This window comes from Natrix helvetica (assembly GCF_964273705.1).
Source record: "Natrix helvetica genome assembly, chromosome: 4".
NCBI lineage: Eukaryota > Metazoa > Chordata > Lepidosauria > Squamata > Natricidae > Natrix > Natrix helvetica.
This window is the reverse complement of record NC_138550.1, coordinates 128,340,710-128,359,787: the sequence shown is the minus strand read 5'-3', so window position 1 is coordinate 128,359,787 and position 19,078 is coordinate 128,340,710. Positions and strand designations below refer to the sequence as shown.

The 19,078-nt window shown below is 34.7% G+C and overlaps 1 protein-coding gene across 4 annotated transcripts in view; it reads left to right on the top strand.

Moving 5' to 3' along the window:
* LOC309391725 (transcription elongation factor A protein 1) overlaps positions 1-18,771 on the top strand; it is a 40,230-nt gene extending 21,459 nt beyond the window's left edge. Inside the window, exons 1-11 of one of the 4 annotated variants that reach the window (XM_081952396.1) lie at positions 3,022-3,315; positions 4,481-4,557; positions 8,097-8,159; positions 10,414-10,519; positions 11,957-12,044; positions 12,545-12,693; positions 14,033-14,089; positions 14,615-14,769; positions 16,047-16,193; positions 17,521-17,592; positions 18,513-18,771. In XM_081952396.1, the coding sequence (XP_081808522.1) occupies positions 8,139-8,159; positions 10,414-10,519; positions 11,957-12,044; positions 12,545-12,693; positions 14,033-14,089; positions 14,615-14,769; positions 16,047-16,193; positions 17,521-17,592; positions 18,513-18,521 (804 nt within the window). In that variant the 5' untranslated portion in view covers positions 3,022-3,315; positions 4,481-4,557; positions 8,097-8,138 and the 3' untranslated portion in view covers positions 18,522-18,771. Of the gene's footprint in view, positions 1-2,594; positions 2,860-3,021; positions 3,487-4,480; positions 4,558-8,096; positions 8,160-10,413; positions 10,520-11,956; positions 12,045-12,544; positions 12,694-14,032; positions 14,090-14,614; positions 14,770-16,046; positions 16,194-17,520; positions 17,593-18,512 lie in introns of those variants that run through there. The other 3 variants (XM_081952395.1, XM_081952394.1, XM_081952397.1) reach the window with 3 other exon arrangements.
* The last annotated feature ends 307 nt before the right edge of the window (positions 18,772-19,078 follow it).

The window sequence follows — 19,078 nt, the reverse complement described above, 5'->3', positions numbered from 1 at the left end:
TTAGTAAATCAATACACTGATAGTTTTCTTCAGTCAATAAATACCACACTACACATTACATACAGAGCCTCTTTTGCTGAACTTTATATTTTCTCTTGCATTCTAGATCAAAATAAATGTATTCAAAATGCTCCAAATACTTTATCACAGTTTTAAATCCTACACAAAAGATTGCACCCATGGCTGTTCCAAAATTCTGTTTTAGAATTGTTCTAATTTTTATGTATTCAATGAAAAGGACAAAAACCATACAAAGAAGCAAATTTGCAAACTACAGTAGAGTTTTAATTTCAGGAAATAGGATCCTTGAAGACAAACCTCTCAGACTAGCCACCCCAATCCATAGCCTTCCAAATAAATTGGATGTAAACTCCAGTCATAATTTGGGCAGTGAGTCATGGGTTTTGTAGTCCAACACGGCTGGAGTTCCTCACGCCTAAATAAATATTAGTGTTGTTATTTATTTCGTCAAGCAAGAATTAGATAACAGATATAAGTATAGACATGATTATGTATACATGAAATGAATACAAATACAAGGGAATATTAGGACAGGGACAGAAGGCACGTCCCTTAAAGACGTTTTAGGAATTATTATTATTATTATTATTATTATTATTATTATTATTATTATTATTATTATTATTATTTCTTAGCCGCACCCTCTCCCGAAGGACTCGGGGCGGCGTACAATAAAACACATAAAAATACAAATATGGACAAAACATACATATAATATAGACGTATACAAGGAGGAGGTGGGCAGATGGATAAAAACAATTAAAATCACAATATTAAAAATCCCCTAAATAAATTACCAAAATAAAAAACCCGTCAGGAGTGATATGATCAGACTATGGTTGAGCCAGGCCAGCTACTTGGAATAGGTGGGTCTTGAGCTTTACACGGAAGGAGCGGAGGTCAGAGGTAGTCCTAATATCTGGAGGGAGGTCATTCCACAGGGCTGGGCCCGCCACAGAGAAGGCTCTGCTCCTAGGCGCCGCCCCTCGGCACTGTCTGGTGGACGGCACCTGGAGGAGTCCCTCTCTGTGCGAGAGAATTGGTCGCAGGGATGTATGGGGCAGGATACGATCCCGCAAGTAACTAGGTCCTGAGCCATGGAGCGCTTTAAAGATCGTTATCAAAACCTTGAAACGCACCCGATAGACCACAGGAAGCCAGTGCAGCTCGCGCAGGAAAGGTGTCACATGGGAGTACCTAGTACTCCCCATAATTACCCGCGCGGCCGCATTCTGGACCAACTGTAGCCTCCGAGTGCATTTCAAGGGAAGCCCCATGTAGAGAGCGTTACAGTAGTCCAGGCGAGACGTCACCAGCGCATGAGTGACTGTGCGTAAGGCGTCCCGGTCCAGTAGGGGGCGCAATTGGCGCACCAGGCGAACCTGGTGGAACGCCCCCCTTGCCACGGCTGTCACATGGTCATCCATGGACAGCCGGGCATCCAGGAGGATGCCCAAATTGCGTGCCCGCTCCACGGGGGCAAGTTGTATGCCCCCAATGGCCAGAGATAGAATTAATTGGCTGAACCGGGGAGCCGGTACCCACAGCCACTCCGTCTTGGAGGGGTTGAGCTTGAGTCGGTTGTCATCCATCCAGACCCGTACGGCTTCCACACACCGGGACATCACTTCGACGGCCTCGTTGGGGTGGTTTGGGGTGGAAATGTACAGCTGAGTATCATCAGCGTACAGATGATATCCCACCCCGAAACCACGGATGATCTCACCCAACGGCTTCATATATGTGTTGAACAGGAGTGGCGAGAGGCCCGACCCCTGTGGCACCCCACAAGTAAGGGGGCTTAGGGTCGACCTCTGCTCCCCTGCCAACACACGTTGCGTCCGGCCGGAAAGGTAGGAGCCGAACCACCGCAAAACGGTGCCCCAGACCCCCAACCCCTCCAGTCGGCGCAACAGGATACCATGGTCGATGGTATCAAAAGCCGCCGAGAGGTCTAATAGGACCAGGATAGAGGAACAACCCCTATCTCTGGCCCTCCAGAGATCATCTACCAACGCGACCAAGGCCGGCTCCGTGCTGGGGTGAGGTCGACAGTAGACACTGTAAGATTAAAGTTTTGGGGGTTTGGGGAGGAAACCAGTGTCAGGTAGTGCATTCTGGGCATTGACAACTCTGTTGCTGAAGTCGTATTTTCTGCAATCAAGTTTGGAGCGGTTTACCATAAATTTGTATCTATTGTGTGCTCGTGTGCTGTTGTGGTTGAAGCTGAAATATGTTACCTCCCCGGGATCGCAACCACTGCTTCTCCTTTTGTTTCCATTTGCCAAGACAAAACAACTCACAGCCTAAAGTCCTGAGGTTACAGTTCCACAGATTCTACACCTCCGTGTCATTTTCGGTCAACGGCAACCTCTTCTTCTCACCCTTCTCCCCACGCAGAGCTTGATCCTCCATTTCCGCTGAACGCTCGGAACTCTGAAGAGAGACGAAGCTCCACCCCCTTTTTTTTTTTTTAATCCCTAATCGATGTTTTCGGTTTTCCGGAGCATTTCCTGGCTCTCTTTACCGAGGTTTGATCAGCACGGCCTGGCGCCACGGCTGCCGAGCTGTCGCTCCTGGCCGGTTGATGTTCGCAGCGACCCCGACAGTGATTTTGCGTCTCCATCTTTGCTATTGCGTTGAAAGCCTCGGCATTCGTGGCGTAGAAGGAGCATCGAAGGTTGAAGCTCGCTCGCTCGCTCCTCCTCAGTCGCCCATTAGAGAGAGACAAAGAGAGAGAGAGGCGCCGCCGCGGACCCGGCAGCCGCCATGAACACCGAAGATGAAATCATCCGCATCGCTAAGAAGATGGACAAGATGGTGCAGAAGAAGAACGCGGTGAGGTCCATCGGGAGGGAGGGAGAAAGGTCCGTTAGCCCCCTCGCGCGCCCGACTTCAACTTCTGTCCGACCAATCAGCGGCGCTGCACCTCAACGGGGCGCCCGCCTTTTTCCGGGTGGGGTGGGGTGGGGTGGCGGCGGCTGATAAATGAGGGGGATAATGGAGGGCAGGCTTCGTTCTCGTGCCGCTTCTCTTTTGTGATGTTCCAACTGTCATCTGTGGAAAGCGCAGGTCGCGTGACGGGAGCCTGATCTCCGGATCTGGGCCAGTTGTTGGTAGCTCTCCTGGTTTGTAAGGAGCCGGAGCCGTACGTCGCGTTCAAATCCAGGGAAAGCGTCCTGTGGCGGCATTTATTGTCCTCGAGAAAGGCCTAATTCTTCGCTTCAGGAAAATTGAAAATTAGAGCCCACTGGAACCTTCAAGAGAGTCGAGTTTTAAAACCAGATTAATGCTGTGGGGTTTCTTTTTGTTGGAAAGCTGTTCTATCCTTAAGACCTATGCTACCTTTCTCTTCTTCTTTATTATGCGATGTCAGCCCCTTTTCCCGAAGACGTTGTCGCTTTTCTGGTTATATGGAGTTATAAATTCTATAGTCCAAAATGTATAAAGACACTTACCCTATAGGTATATATCAAACTTCCATTTTGCAATTGTAATTCACTACACTGCGTTGTTTTCACCCTTGTACATTTGAGCATTCATTGAGATTGTTCCCAAACACTTTATTAAAATTAAAAGATGGACTGCACTGCATTGCTACTGTGTGTGGATATTAAACTCTGGAGGTGCTTTATTGTAATGTTTGTTTACAATCAACAAACAAAAGTTTTGATTCAAAATGCTGTCCACACTATATATTATTATAAGATATGCAAGACCTCCTGCTTGGAGGGGGGGTTGGACTAGATGACCTACAAGGTCCCTTCCAACTCTGTTAATCTGACTCTGAATTGTAAATTTAAAACACTAATCTAAAACTGCATTACCTGTTCTAGACAGAGGGAGTCTCTGGATTTTAGATGTTGCTAAGTTGCAGCTTACTGCACCTCAAGCAATTTCAAGTGTCTTCTTCAAATGAAGAAGTATATTGAAAGAATTCGGATTTTGGTGTTAAGAAATATGGGATTTGCATTGTATAGGAAAAGTGTTCTGTGACTACCAAGAAAAGCTGCATGAAAATCACAAACTTTATGTAAAAACATTAGCTTGGGATAATTGCAGTTCTAGTCTATATATGTTGCAGTTTATTTTAAATATATTTACTTGCAGAAAAGACAAACTCTAGATATTGCACAAAGTAGTATTGTCTGCTAAAATGTTTTATTTAATACATACACACATACAATGAAGTTTAGAATAAAGCCAGTCTTGCCACTAAGTTTCTGCTATTAATTAAATGAACTTTTGACTGAAGCTCTTCCATATTCTTTATTTTAGTATGGATTTAATATACAGTCTTGTGCACAGATATTTTTCCATTTACATTAGGGTCTCTTAAGTCCCTTGAACTATAGTAGTATTGTTAAGGATTTTAATTGCTTTTATTATAGTGATATTAGTAACAATGCTTTTTATAGTATATTTAGTGTAATGAATTACCTTATTGTGTAATGAATAGGTTCAAGTTGACAGAGGTAAAGTTGCATATGGATATTCAAAAATCAAGAGCAGTTGAGTAAGATTAGACAAGAAAAGGTAAGCAGTAGCTTTTCCTATTATTAGATATAGAATCAGAGTGTACTAAATATTTTTCCATGTGCATCATGCTGCCATTCTATACTCACATACCTGAGATAAATGATATTTAATTTAGTAGAAGTTACACTTGAGTAGGCACAAAAGTATTTTGTCTGTTATAGACAGCAGCACCTCTGTTTATAGACTCTTAAGACTTGGAGTATAGAATCATATTTTAGTGGTATTTTAAAAAAGACTAATAAAGACTACAGTCATGTCGTTGAGTAGTTTTCAAACTTCAATATATATAGAATTATATATAGAATTATTTCCAAAGTTCATAAACACTTGATTAGCAATAGTTATAGTTCTGTGTTTAGAATCTTCATATCTGCTGTTTTCCATGCTAAACTAACTATACTTCTAAAATACTTTTAATATTAAGTTGTTATAGCTGAGTTTTAGTTATGTGAATTATAAAGAAAAATAATACCCACCAAATTGAGTGATCCTGGAGACCACTACTTTCCAGTAGATTATATTGTGTTATCTGTGAAATAATGGATGTGACCTAAGGGACTGATTCATGTAAAGTAGCTTTCAATGTTGATAAATGTACTGTGCAGGTTATATGATCTGTCTATCTGGGAAGAGTTAACAATGTAATCTATAGTCCCACCTATACTTAGGCCATTTTATATGTTCATTCTGAGCAGAACTGTTATTTAGAATTTTTCCATTAAAATTACCATGTTCTGTACCAGCATTTAGGTATACACTATTTTAAATTCTCATTATGAATAAAGCATTTGAGCTGCTAGACCATATAATGAACTTTTGTTGCTAATGCTTGTGTGACATTATTCAGTTGCTGCAATTGTAAATCATTTACTACAGATAGTCCTCAACTTATTCAAAGTTACAGTGGCACTGGAAAAATGTGATTTATGACAGGTTTTCACACTTATGACCATTGTATCATCAACATAGTCACATGGACACATGTTCCAAATTTGGGTGTTTGGCATTGGTGTATTTAAGACAGTTGCACTGTCCCAGGGTCATGTGATCACCATTTGTAACAGCCAGCTTCTGATAAGCAAAGTCAATGGGAGAAACCAGATTGACTTATCAACCACATGATTCATTTAACAACTGCAGTGATTCACTTAAAAACTGGCGAAAAGTAGTTAAATGGGGCAAAACTTAACAATTACCTTGCTTAGAATTGGAAATTTGGGCCAAATTCTAGTCGTAAATTGAGGACTACCTGTATTACCCAAGCAACTTTATCATTTTTTTATACACACAAGGATCAAAATTTGAACATTCAAAAACAGTAATATCATATAAATGCCTGATTAGGTTTTTGTTTGTTGTGTACATTTACCTTTTGCTGCGGGGTTTGGGTTTTTTTTTTAGCGGGATTGGGGGTATTGTAATACTTTAGGAACTCAGCTACCATAAAAAAGGTTTGGAGGCCTCATGAACTTAATAATCGACAGATCATGCACCCCTACTGCAGTTGTAGAACTGTTCTGTTTTTTTAATTATATGCTCCTGTAGAGAGTTGTCACCGGCTGGCTGGGAATTCTGATAGTCCCAACACATCTGAGTACACCAGGATAAAGAACAGGGTCTTAGCCAAACCATAATATCAGTCTATTTTGTAAATATTGTGGAACAATGTATTAAAACCAAGTAACTAAACAATACTATAAACATATGTAAATGAGGACATTTTTAGATATTAGATAAATAAGGTATTATTGAACAAGCCACTAATAAATACTTTCAAGGTTATGACTGACTCTATCTATCCATCCATCCATCCATCCATCCATCCATCCATCCATCCATCCATCCATTTCACTATCCAAAGCCTCTTGGGCAGCTTTTGTACTATTTGATAAGGGAAGAAAACTGAGTTGAACTGAATTGAAATTAATATTTTTGTCCTTTTAGACATATTTTGTAGTACATGTTAAATTTTTGAAAATGAATGAAACAGTAAAAAAGCAATTGCCTGTGTGTGTGTGTGTGTGTGTGTGTGTGTGTGTGTGTGTGTGTGTATTGTGCAAAAAGTATTTTTGTTCAGAAAGGTATTTTTGAATGATGTTTTTAATGCCTGTTTTACAGTTATAGTTCATGTGGCTTCAATTTCTTAGAAATTTTCTCTTGAAATTAATTGAGATTTGCCGTCAGAAATACTTCTTAACAAAAGAAAATCGATTTAGTAATATACCGGTAGTCTTTGACTTACAGCTAGTCGTTTAGAGACCATTCAAAGTTACAACAGCACTGAAATGGGTGACATAATCTTTTTTCTCCTTTATGATTGTTGCATTCCTGTGGTCATGTGATCAAAATTCGACCGCTTGGCAACTGGCATATATTTATGATGATTATAGTGTCTTAGTGATTTTAGTGAAAATTTTAGTAATTTTATGAACTATAAGGTATTTCTTTTGACCTTGTCTTTGGAAAGGAAACTTCTTTACCTCCTGAATAACTTTGTAACATATTTTTCTAGGCTTGTATGTATATAGCTGTTGGGGTCTTAAGTGGACAAATCTTACTAACTAGTTATATTAGTAGGAGAGCTTGCCTTCTGCAAAGGACATTTTATTCATACTTTCCCATCAGTAGAATTCCTTATTTTCAGCAATGAAATGTATGTGACATGAAGCCAAAGTTTCAGGGTAATTGTCTTAATTTGAATTGTCTCCCTTTCTTGGATGGGATTTTTTATAGTTGGGGGTGTTGTGATTGAGTGCTCAATTGTGATATGAATATAAAGTTGACATTAACAGATAGAGTTTTTTAAAACTATCAACAAAAATAATTTTATTATTTCAATAGAAGGCAAATTCTGTGTAGTAAGAAAAAAGTTGAATAAAGTACACTTACAATTCAATTCTATTTCATATCTACCAGAATATCTATTTTGATACTCATGAGTTACATGTTGCCAGAGAAGTAATTATTTTTATAAATCTTACAAATCTAACTTTTCAATCAGATCAATATGAATATGATCTAAATCTCATAAATTGTACCTATAGCAGTTAAAAAGGTTGAATTCTATGGTAATTTCCCCTTCACCCTTTTTACTACATTTAAAAATAAATTAGGAGCTCAGCATTAAATAGAAATCAGACTGTGTAAACAAAATTATCGACAACATAGTTTCCTCCTCCTGGGACATCTTGGATAGAATTTGATTTTATAATTTTTGATGTTATAATTTTTCTTTAGTCTGAATTTAAATATTATGCAAGACATTGGAAAAATTAGTAGTCTTTAGAAAATTTTAATTAAATGTCACTGGCTTCACATAGGTAGACTTTAGTTTAGGATGGACCTAGTTCACGTTTTTAAGGATGAGAAGAGTTGTCAGTTTTTGGAACAAACATGAAGAAATATTTTTCAAATGTTGATCAGTATCATTTTAATTAGCATTTATATCATAGATTTGAAGTTGAATAAATGATATTTGGTATCTTTTTTAAGTACATGGCAATAGTAATATATTTAATCTTCAATGTGTTTTGCAGGGTGGGGCTCTTGACTTACTCAAGGAACTTAAGAATATACCCATGACACTGGAACTGTTACAGGTATGCATATATATTTTTTGTCTGCAAATACTGAAGTTGATTATGATATAAACACCAAGACGCAGATGCTAACATTCATCAGTGTGATATTTCGGATTCCTTACAAATAGAAAATGGTTTGTGAGATCTAGATTTCAAACATAAATGCTATAAATGTATTGATAAGGAAAAACATTTTTGGTTATCATTATTGGATCTTGCTAATAGATTTATGATGCTAATTCAAGTAGTTCTCGACTTCCTACCACAATTAAGCCTGAAATTTCTGTTGCTATGAGACATTTGTTAAGTGAGTTTTGCCTCATTTTAAGACATTGTTTGCAAAGGTTGCTAAGTGAATCAATGCAGCTACGGTATTAATTTAGCAATACAATTAAGTGAATCTGCTTCCCCATTTGCTTGTCAGAAGGTCGGACAAGGTGATCAGATAACCCAGGAACACTGCAACTGTCATAAATATGAGTCAGTAGTCAAGTGTCTGAATTTTGATAATGTGAGCATGAGAATGCTGAAATGGTTGTAAGTGAAAAACGATCATAAGTCACTTTTTACAGCGACGTAACTTCAAACAGTCACTAAATGAATTGTTGTAAGTTGAGTACTACTTGTATATCCTATATTCTATGATGGTTGAGCTTCAGTGATTGTCTCATATCGGAGATATGTATTTATTTATTTATTTATAAATGTATATGCCACCTAACTTTAAGAGATTCTGGGAAGTTAAAATTATATATATAATATATAATAAAATATTATTCCACAAAATGCAGAACACTGATAAAAATATGTATATAAAAAGGACATCTAATTTTTCATCTAAAATCAGAATATGAGTATTTCGTAAGACATTTAAAGGAAAGCTACAGTAGTTGCCTCAACAGATCACTATGAAGAGATCAGTCACCTTTGTGACTGAAATTGCAGATGAAGTGATCAGAGAATCTATGATTTTTTCAAAGGGAGGGAAAGTATAAAATTCACTTAAGACATCTATTTTCTCACTAATCTTGTTATAAATATTCATGTTTAATGTAAATAATCTAGGTATAGTTAGCTTTAGTTATGCAAGCATGTGAGAAATCAGTATATTAAATTGATGTGTGTACATAAAGCTGTTAGCTCTAGCACACACACGTAAGCTATAGCTAACAGAAAAGGAATAGTTGATTTTTAATTTGTTCTTTTTGTTACATATGAGCTTGTTTCAGACAGAATAGAATTAAAACACAACACATTTAAGTAAATATTGGCAATTGAGTATTAATTTTTAAACTATGACCAATGGATGGTTTGTTCAATTATAAGAATTCCTTATACACTTTTTTCTACCACAATAGATGGTAGTAGATCAGCATGCTTTATTTTGAATATATATAAAAAGAAAAAAAAAGAAATCGCATAAACAGGTTCTGCTATATGTAAGAAATAAGTCAGACTAGACTCAAGTTTCCATCATTATGTGAAACTTTTCAAATTGTATCTGTTTTTTAAAATCTACTCAGTTTCATTTCACAAAGAAATTTAAGTTGAAACTTATGCACAGCTATACAGCTAAAAATCAGAAAAGTTAACCTCTATCATACCATAGCCATAAATTAAGTAACATTTTATGTTTTTCCTTTTCATAAAAATGTTCCTAATATCTTTTCAATCTGCTTGAAATAACTTGCATTGTTATGCTAATACTTTATTTTTAAGAAAATAGAGAAATCTTATATCATTAATCTATCACCATAATCTTAATCAGAACTTTAAATAACTATTTACAATGTATCAATTTTGATACCAGGTTTAGAAACTTCTTATATTTACCACAACCAATAACTATTCCAACATATTTTGGGGAGGTGGAGGTTAAATGAAATATTTGGCACAGCCAAACTCCCATCCAATCAGAACACAGCCAAGCCCCCTACCAATCAGAATACACCTCCACCCAATCAGAATGCAGCCAAGCTCCCACCCAATCAGCACAAACCCCCACTGGCAGTTAAAAGGAGGAACCGGCTGAGATCTCACATTGCTCCTGGAAGCACCAAGCCGGAAGCACCAAGCCAGAAGCACCAGCCTGAAGATGATGCATGAGACTTCATCGAAACGTCATGAAGATACTTCCAATTCTACGCGGGAGAAAACCCGAACAACCAAAGACATACATACAAACACCCGCGAAAACCTCAGAAAATAAATGAAATATATATATATAATCTTGAAATTATCTGTCATTGATCTTAATTATTTTAATTTTCAGTCTACAAGAATTGGAATGTCTGTGAATGCAATTCGGAAACAAAGTACAGATGAAGAAGTTACATCTCTAGCAAAATCTCTCATTAAATCGTGGAAGAAATTGTTAGGTACATATGCACTAAGCTTTTGCATTTTCTCATTGCTAGTTAATTTTCAAATTAATCCTTTTCTTGGTCTTGTATATCTAGTTTCTTCTTACGGTTTTTGGCTATGGTGATGAATGAAACTATACATACCTTAAGAGATATTCCTTCTTGATTATTCTATGTACTAATGACTACTTAGTTGACCTGAGGAATATGTTTGCAGGTAGGGGAGGATGGATATCCTGGAAAATTCTCAAGTATTTATTGTGTGCATTAGACAATTTAGAATGGTTGAACCAGGGGAAAAGAGCATTTTGAAATGTACATTCTTTTTTTAAAAATTACTTTCAAACATAATGCAATAATGCTATAGTGAAAACTTAAAATATAAACAAAGGTTTTTACAACAATGTATTAAAATATAATCTAATATGTTTAAGAAACTATGGATAAGAAAGATAACAATCTAATAATTATCAATAATCTAGTATTTTAAAGATGGATCACTAAATTATAGAAACCTTTTTGAAACTATTCTTACTACAGTAACCTTTCAATAAACTTAAAAAAAGAACTTTGGATTAAACAGTGCTGATGAATCTATGCAAAATTCTCTCAAAAATCTATAGCTTGTCCAGTTTGATGTGAAGGACAAGGATCTTACCTAGCCTATAACCAGAATGATGTACCAGTAAATTGTATACTGTAACATATAGAGATTAAGATAATGTTCATGGGATAATTATTTCCTTTGTAATCCAGCTTCTACCTTTTACTTGGATTCTTAATTCCCTAACAATGACAATACATTTTTTTCTTCAAGAGTTTTCCTGTGATTTAGTCTTTTCTTGGTTTTATTCCCTGTATTTTCCCCATATTTTAAACTACGATGACATCCAAAATTTCATCCAAGAATTCAATGAGCTGTAGAGAGAAGTGTAACACTTTTACCCACAGATTTATTTCTTACATATCCCCCTTCTAGCTAGACTTTGTGAGAAAAAATACTAATTTTCTACCTGTGGAAAAGAGCAGTTTACAATAGATGTAGATTTAGAAAATAGCAGCAGGAGTTCTTTTTGCCTTTGAATGTTCTTTATGATGATAAAGTTATTTTTATTTTTTTAATTAAGAATTAGAAATGCTGATTGTGCCTCACTGATGCTTGTTGGCAGGTCTCAGTTATGTGTAGTTAGTGTTATATGTCATCTTGAGATAAGGCCAAATTAAATAGTAATTAAGTAGAAAGAAATGGCTACATAAAGGGAAAAAAAGAAAGAAGAAGCGAAGATTTATTCCCGTTCTTATAAAGTTAATTAGTTAATTACTCATATATAATTAATTAAATTCATTCATTGCTGTCAGGCGCTCGCTAATCTTTTATTTATCTTGGATTGACATCCCCTCATTTCATTAACTGAACTATTTTTACTTGTATGTGTTATATATGCATTTTAGATGGACCATCAAATGACAAAGAATCTGAAGACAAGAAAAAAGAATCAGCATCATCGTCACAAAATAGTCCTGAAGCAAGGGAGGAAAGGTACTTCTTATAAACTTTTTGCTTAAATGGTAGAAGACAACTAACATTAAGTCATCCTAATGTTTACAAACTTAGAGTACAAACTCAAGGGTAATATTAAAGGACATGATGAAAGTACATATGGAGAAAAGATTACAGAATAGTCTTATACCATGTACAGGAACATTTAACACTTGGTTAGATGAAATCCTGTCAGTTTAGATTGGAATATTTAAGTCATAAATAATCAATATGTATAGAGGAGAGACCTTCATTTTTTGTATTACTTTAACACCTGGGATGGATGAAATATTTATTTCTGCATTTATGAACTTCATTATACACATGGAAATATATTTAATACTGGAAGTTTTGTTCATTGATTTAGATCTTTAAAAGGGTCATTTAATCAGTAGAAACAGTGTCTGGGTGGGTGATAAAAAGGGTCCAAATCATCCCTTGTGGGTCCTGCTGATTAGTAATGAAACAAAAAAAAAGTGTTTGTCTGTTTGCCTATTTAGCAGTTCCAGTAGCAATTCAAACAGCAAGAAAGAGGATTCTAACATTTCATCAGACACATATATCTCTTCTTTTCCCCGGGCTCCAAACACATCTGATTCTGTACGGATGAAATGCAGAGAAATGTTAGCAGCAGCTCTTAAAACGGGGGGTAAGAATTATATTACTGTGCTATACTTACTTTTCATTCAGCTCAATATTTTCTTTCTACTTTTATTTAATACAAAATGCAAGGCTATTAAGAAACTGGCTGTGAGATGTTATTAAGTGCATAGTAAAAAACATTTTTTTAGAGGATCCTCTATATCAGGGGTTGGCAACCTTAAAAAGAGCTGCAAAGGTCATAACCGGAGGCCCCCCCATTCAATTCTGCAGCTGACTGGAAGTCTGGTTCCACCACCATAGATTCTCCTCCTAGTGCAGCGTCCTTTTTCGTCTACCTATCCTGACAAAATGACCTATCAATTGTGGAGCCGACTGGCGGCAGGGAGCCACAACAGAGGAATGAAAGAGCCACATGTGGCTCCAGAGCCACAGGTTGCTGACCCCTGCTCTATATGTTGCAGTATGTGAGTTATTTTTAATTGCTGTGAATTTGTCATATTTCTTTTTGAGAATAGCCTTAAGTTATCATTTTTAGCTCTGAATTGACAATTGTTGCAATTTTGAATTTACAGTTAAGTGGATTGGATATGCATCTGATATTATATAAAGAGATGTTTTGTGTCAGTACTGTAGAAAGTCTTTTGCTGATCTAAAGTTACACCAAAAAAGGAATGGAGACATGAAGTGAAAAATGACCTAGTGGAAAAATAACCTAGTGAAGTGTCTTTGACCAGTTAATATCAAATGGAAGTCTTCACTGTAAAAAGTGTTAGAAAGTTAATTTCTAATTCAAAGAGGGGAGTGAAAGAACTGATTGTTTCGGTTCTAGACATAAATAGCCCAGAGTTTAACAAATTAAGGGTCCAAATGAAATATTAAAGATGCTGGTTATTATCTTTAAAACCCTATAGATGGCATAGGGTCTAAGCTACCTATCTTCTTCTCTTTCTGCCCCTCTGATGCAATGTTGCAGAGTGGTGTGCTTTGGGTCATCTCAATTAAATGGTATCCTCTTTCAATACCTAGAAAATTCACCTTCTATTTAGGGATGACTGCCTTCTGGAATGAGGTGAGACCCATATGCTTCCCACCCTGATGTTAAAGAAGGCCTTGAAAATTTACCTAGGCCTTGGGGTAGGGTGGATGGAACTCTCCTGTTTGTGATGTTTTATGTTTGAATTGTTGCTTGATTGCCAGCTTGTGATTGTTTTACAGTTATTTTTGTACTTGTTTTTATGATACTCTCTAATTGTGGATAGAATCCACTGCAGTTATAGTACTATATAATTTGGAGCACATTTTATTAAACACAATTTTATTTGCATCTAAATATATGTATATAATCAGCTTACAAAAAACTGATTCCCAATTGATTTATTTTTCAGATGATTATATGGCTATTGGCGCTGATGAGGAAGAACTAGGTTCTCAGATTGAAGAAGATATCCTTTCTTATATAATGAAAGTTCTACCTTATTCTGTAGTTTAATTCTTAACCTCTTAAAATATTTTGTTCCTTAATTTTTTGTGGGCTCCTATAATTGTTTACATCAGTCTGTATTGTGTTCACTAATATACTTACATTTTTATAAACTTTATTAAAGTATTTTAGATCAGGTAATATTATAAACAAATTGTATGGTAGAAAGAAGATAAACGTTTAGAATATTGTATATTTAATGGATTTTGTTATTAATAGGACAAAGTATATATGTGCCTTTGAGATAGCTGAGATTATTCAAATATTTTAATATTAAAATATCATACCATTAAAATAACATTGCTTTTCTGCATATTAAATTTATGTAAGCAAAACAAACTTGATAGTTTGGGGCTAATATAAATTTAGTTAAGTTTCTACATATGTATGCTCTTATTAATTAAAAACAGGCAATTATAAAATGTGAAATATTTGTAAAATGAATCAATTCTATGTTTTACACATTATTTCCTTAATTAATGAATACCTATATTTCAGGAGCTAAAAAATACTGACATGAAATATAAAAATAGAGTGCGCAGCAGAATAGCAAATCTTAAAGATACAAAAAATCCTAATTTAAGAAAAAATGTTTTATGTGGAAATATACCTCCTGATAGATTTGCTAAGATGTCAGCAGAGGTAATAAACATTCAGCATATTACAATTTTTATTTTGTTAATCTAAGATACAATTATGAATCCATGTTTAGTTGACACGGTAAAACAACATTTACATTTGTCAGTTGAAAATAGTGTAGAGTCTTCCGGCCTACTGGATTTGTTTAAGCAAAAGTCTATGACTTTTTATGTTTCCAAAATAAAAATACAGTATTATTTGTGTTTTGGGGAAAAAAATCTGAATATATTGTTAAATCATACTATATAATTTAAAAGTATTTAAATTTATACTTCACATGTTTTAGCAATATAGAAGGCTATAATTTACTGCTGTCAAGCCTCCATAGAATAGCAGAAATGGATGAAACAACATATGCTTTGCATGCAGTCATTGGTTCAGTTCCTGGCATCTCCTGATATGGCTTGGAGAAATCTTGAACCTACAGTTGATGTAGATAGTATTATGCCAGAAAAATCACTCCTCTAACTGGGTATAATGTCTTAAAGTAATACTTCAGTTTGAGCTCAACTTCCTGGAAGTGATAGTACAGTTTTCTTGGCAATAATACAGAACCCTTTGCCATTGCCTTCTTTTATTCCATTTTTAAAATTTTATAGAATATCTTAAAACCCAGATGGTCCTTAGAGTTTTCAGCCCAAGTTAGGCTACCATATCTTTGGTAAAAAAATAGTCAGAAGATGGCAGCAGAGGGATCGAAAATCTTAAATCTATGATGCCTCAACTTGGTTGCCTGTATTGTATATTAAAAAAGATTTTATGACTTAATTGCTTAGTAATGGAAATTCCTGTCCCAATTGCTATTGTAAGACTACCTGTATATATAATCAGATTATGTTGAATCTGTTCATTTCAATCATTTGAAGAATATATTTTTTCCTGAAGGCATCTATGGAGAATAAAACTTTTTAAAGTTCTACGTAATAACCAAACTATTGTACAATACCTAAGATACATGGCCTCTGTTATATTTTCAAGAAGCCACTCGGTATTAACTTTGATAGCACTTAGATGCTGAGGTACAAGAATGATTTCTAGTTCTTAAACTGGATTTTCAGTCAAATAAATTGTCATTTTGTAAGCCTCCAAAAGGAATCTGATAATCCGATATATAGAATAATCTAATGTTAATTAATAAGGCTAATGCATATATTATAAATATTAGTAATATTTTTGCTTTCACAAACTAAAGGGTAAACCTACTGCCTAGTAAATAAAGTGTGTGTGTGTGTGTTCAAAAAAACGTAAAACTAATATGATTTTTGGGGGGCTCACTGTAGGAGATGGCAAGTGATGAACTGAAAGAAATGAGGAAGAACCTTACCAAAGAAGCTATAAGAGAGCACCAGATGGCTAAAACAGGAGGAACACAGACTGATCTATTTTCCTGTGGTAAATGTAAAAAGAAGAACTGTACTTACACCCAGGTATATCAGTTGTATTCAAGCAGCATTCAACATTTGCGATTTTGTGAAATAAATTAAATAATATTAAATAATATGTTCATAGCATATTATGAGGAACCAACAAGGCAGGAAAAAGATTCAACTAAACAGTTCAAATATACCTGTTTAGATACTCTGTTTTGTGATTTAGACATTTCTACATGACCATCACAGTATTAGCTTTTGGAGTTAGTATCTATCTATCTATCATCTATCTATCTATCTATCTATCTATCTATCTATCTATCTATCTATCTATCTACTTACCTCTATCTACATTCATCCATCCATCGTCTTTTGAAATGTAATTTTGAACAAAACCATAATTTTGTTGGCTGTCTTGGGATACAGTATATTTTTCAAATAGTTAGAACATTACAGTAATCTGTAATTGATCTCCTCTCAAAATGATGTATGTTCTTTGATGTTTAGGTTTTCTCTCTTCACATCAGATTTAGCACTAAATCTTCAGTCTCTATTTATAACCTGTATTCCCAATATAAGACGGCAAAGGCCCAATTGAATGTTTTCCCCAGGCACTCATAACCAAATAAGATATGGAAAACTATTTTTGAGAGTAATAACGGGCAAAATGTAGTTTTCTTGGTGTTGCCAGATTTTAAACTCTCTTCTAATACCATTGGCTATCCTGGCTAGAGAAGATTGGAGTTAAAAATTCAACTGTGACAGGCATACAAGAGAGAATCTTAGCTGTTAAAGAGAAGGATTGTGGGTTCACTTAATATTTCATTTGAAAATTATGAACTTATTAATATTTTGGACTAACATAATATTGAATTAAAGATTAGTGTTAGCATACATTACTAAGTAACCAAAAGATTAACTGTGATTAAAGAAACTGGGCTTTTATACCTGAATAAACAATTCAAAGGATGTAAGGTGGGTTTCTACAGGGGCAGAGTTTTTTTCTGAGTTGGTACCCAGTTATGGAATTCTGTCCCAGTAAGGCTTGCCTGATACCCACATTTGTATCATTTTGACACCAGGTAAAGAGCTTTGCATTTTCCTAGGCTTTAAAATTAACTTCTAATTGTATTTTTATTCATATCGTTTTACATTTTCAATGTCCACTTGCAGCTGACTAGTTTCTATGGTGCTTTGCATTTAACTTGATTTTATCATATATGTTTTTAATCAAACTAATGTGTTACATTGTGACTAAAGAGTTTTGGATTTTGGGCGGATATACAATCGTATTGTTGTACTGCCACAAAATAAGAAAATTATATAACTGTAGCCAAGTAACATTGCTATTTTCTGTTTATTTGGGTTTTTTTGGGGAGGATAGGTTCAGACCAGAAGTGCCGATGAACCTATGACAACATTTGTTGTATGCAATGAATGTGGAAACAGATGGAAGGTAAAAATAACTAGCTTTGTATTTTGTGCAGTATTGGTTCTTTTTTTAATGTTAACCCTTTTGTTTTATTAAGCATTTGTTTCATTGTTTATATATATATATATATATATATATATATATATATATATACACACACACACATACATACATACATATATATACACACACATATACACACATACACACACACACACACACACACACACACACACACACACACACACACACACACATATATATATATATATATATATATATGTAACCAGAATAATGAAGATGAAGCAGCCTCACATTAAAAGAGAAATAAGATGGAAATGAGAATATTATAATTTTATGGTCAGATTTTGCCAAATATTGCATAAATGATAATAGAAAGAGGAAAACTAAAGTTGCAAGATTTACTTAAAATAAGCAAGATAAACTTAGTATATACAGATTGTTTTGTCAGAAGCTTTTAATTTTTTATACTGGAAAAAGTATACAAAACTTGATTACTGGTTTACATTTTCTCTATGATGAACCTTTTTTAAAAAAAACAAGGGTACTATTTCAGAATTTAGACAGTCATATAATACTCTTTAATAAATCTATAATAGCTAGCAATAAAACTATAGTAAATATACGAAGTGGAATTTTTTTTGTAGTTGCCATTCTGGGATATTTTTAAAGAGGATTCTGTATATGAAATTGAATGTAAAACTGATATATGCAATCCCAAAAAAGTAGATTTAATAGATCCTCTATGTTTTTGAATTAAGTGCTTAAGATTGAAGTGAATTTTGATATAAATTCTGATGTTAAAATAGAATACACAGCGTGTATCCAAGAAGTAAAATATACATATTTGCATTCATAGAAAATAAATGGAGTGAACCTACCTATATGTGCCTATCTCATAAATGTTTATTTTCTTTTCACAGTTCTGCTAGAAGAAGAAATTGTTGGACCAGTTAAAAATAATTTTATAAATAGCTTTAAGAACTAGGTAAAGCATCCTATTACTTGCAGAGATGTTTTTGTTTGTTTGCTTCCTTTTAAGCAGATAATTTTGAAGTTAGATTTTGTTTTTGACATGACCATCCCTGTAGTTAATAGTCAGAGCCAGGATGCTTAGTTGTATGGTGTAATATTTTTTTCCATTTTTATAAGCAACTCTACATTAAACTTTTATCAATGAAATTTGGGTAACTGTTTTTTTCTTAATTTTGTAAACAATTTATTGTACTTATTTGCTTTTGACATATATGGTTGAATTTTTTTTTGCAAAATTCCCAGTGTCATACTCCAATTGAATAATTTCAGTGTGTTAAAGCAAATAGTTTTTCATTATACTAATAATAATAATAATAATAATAAGTTTGAATTTATTAGCCGCTCCCTTTCCAAGTAGGACTCGGGGCGGCGTACAATGGGGCATATAAACATAGAAAATATATAAAACACATAGGCGTACATACAGAACATACATACAGATACACAAACACGG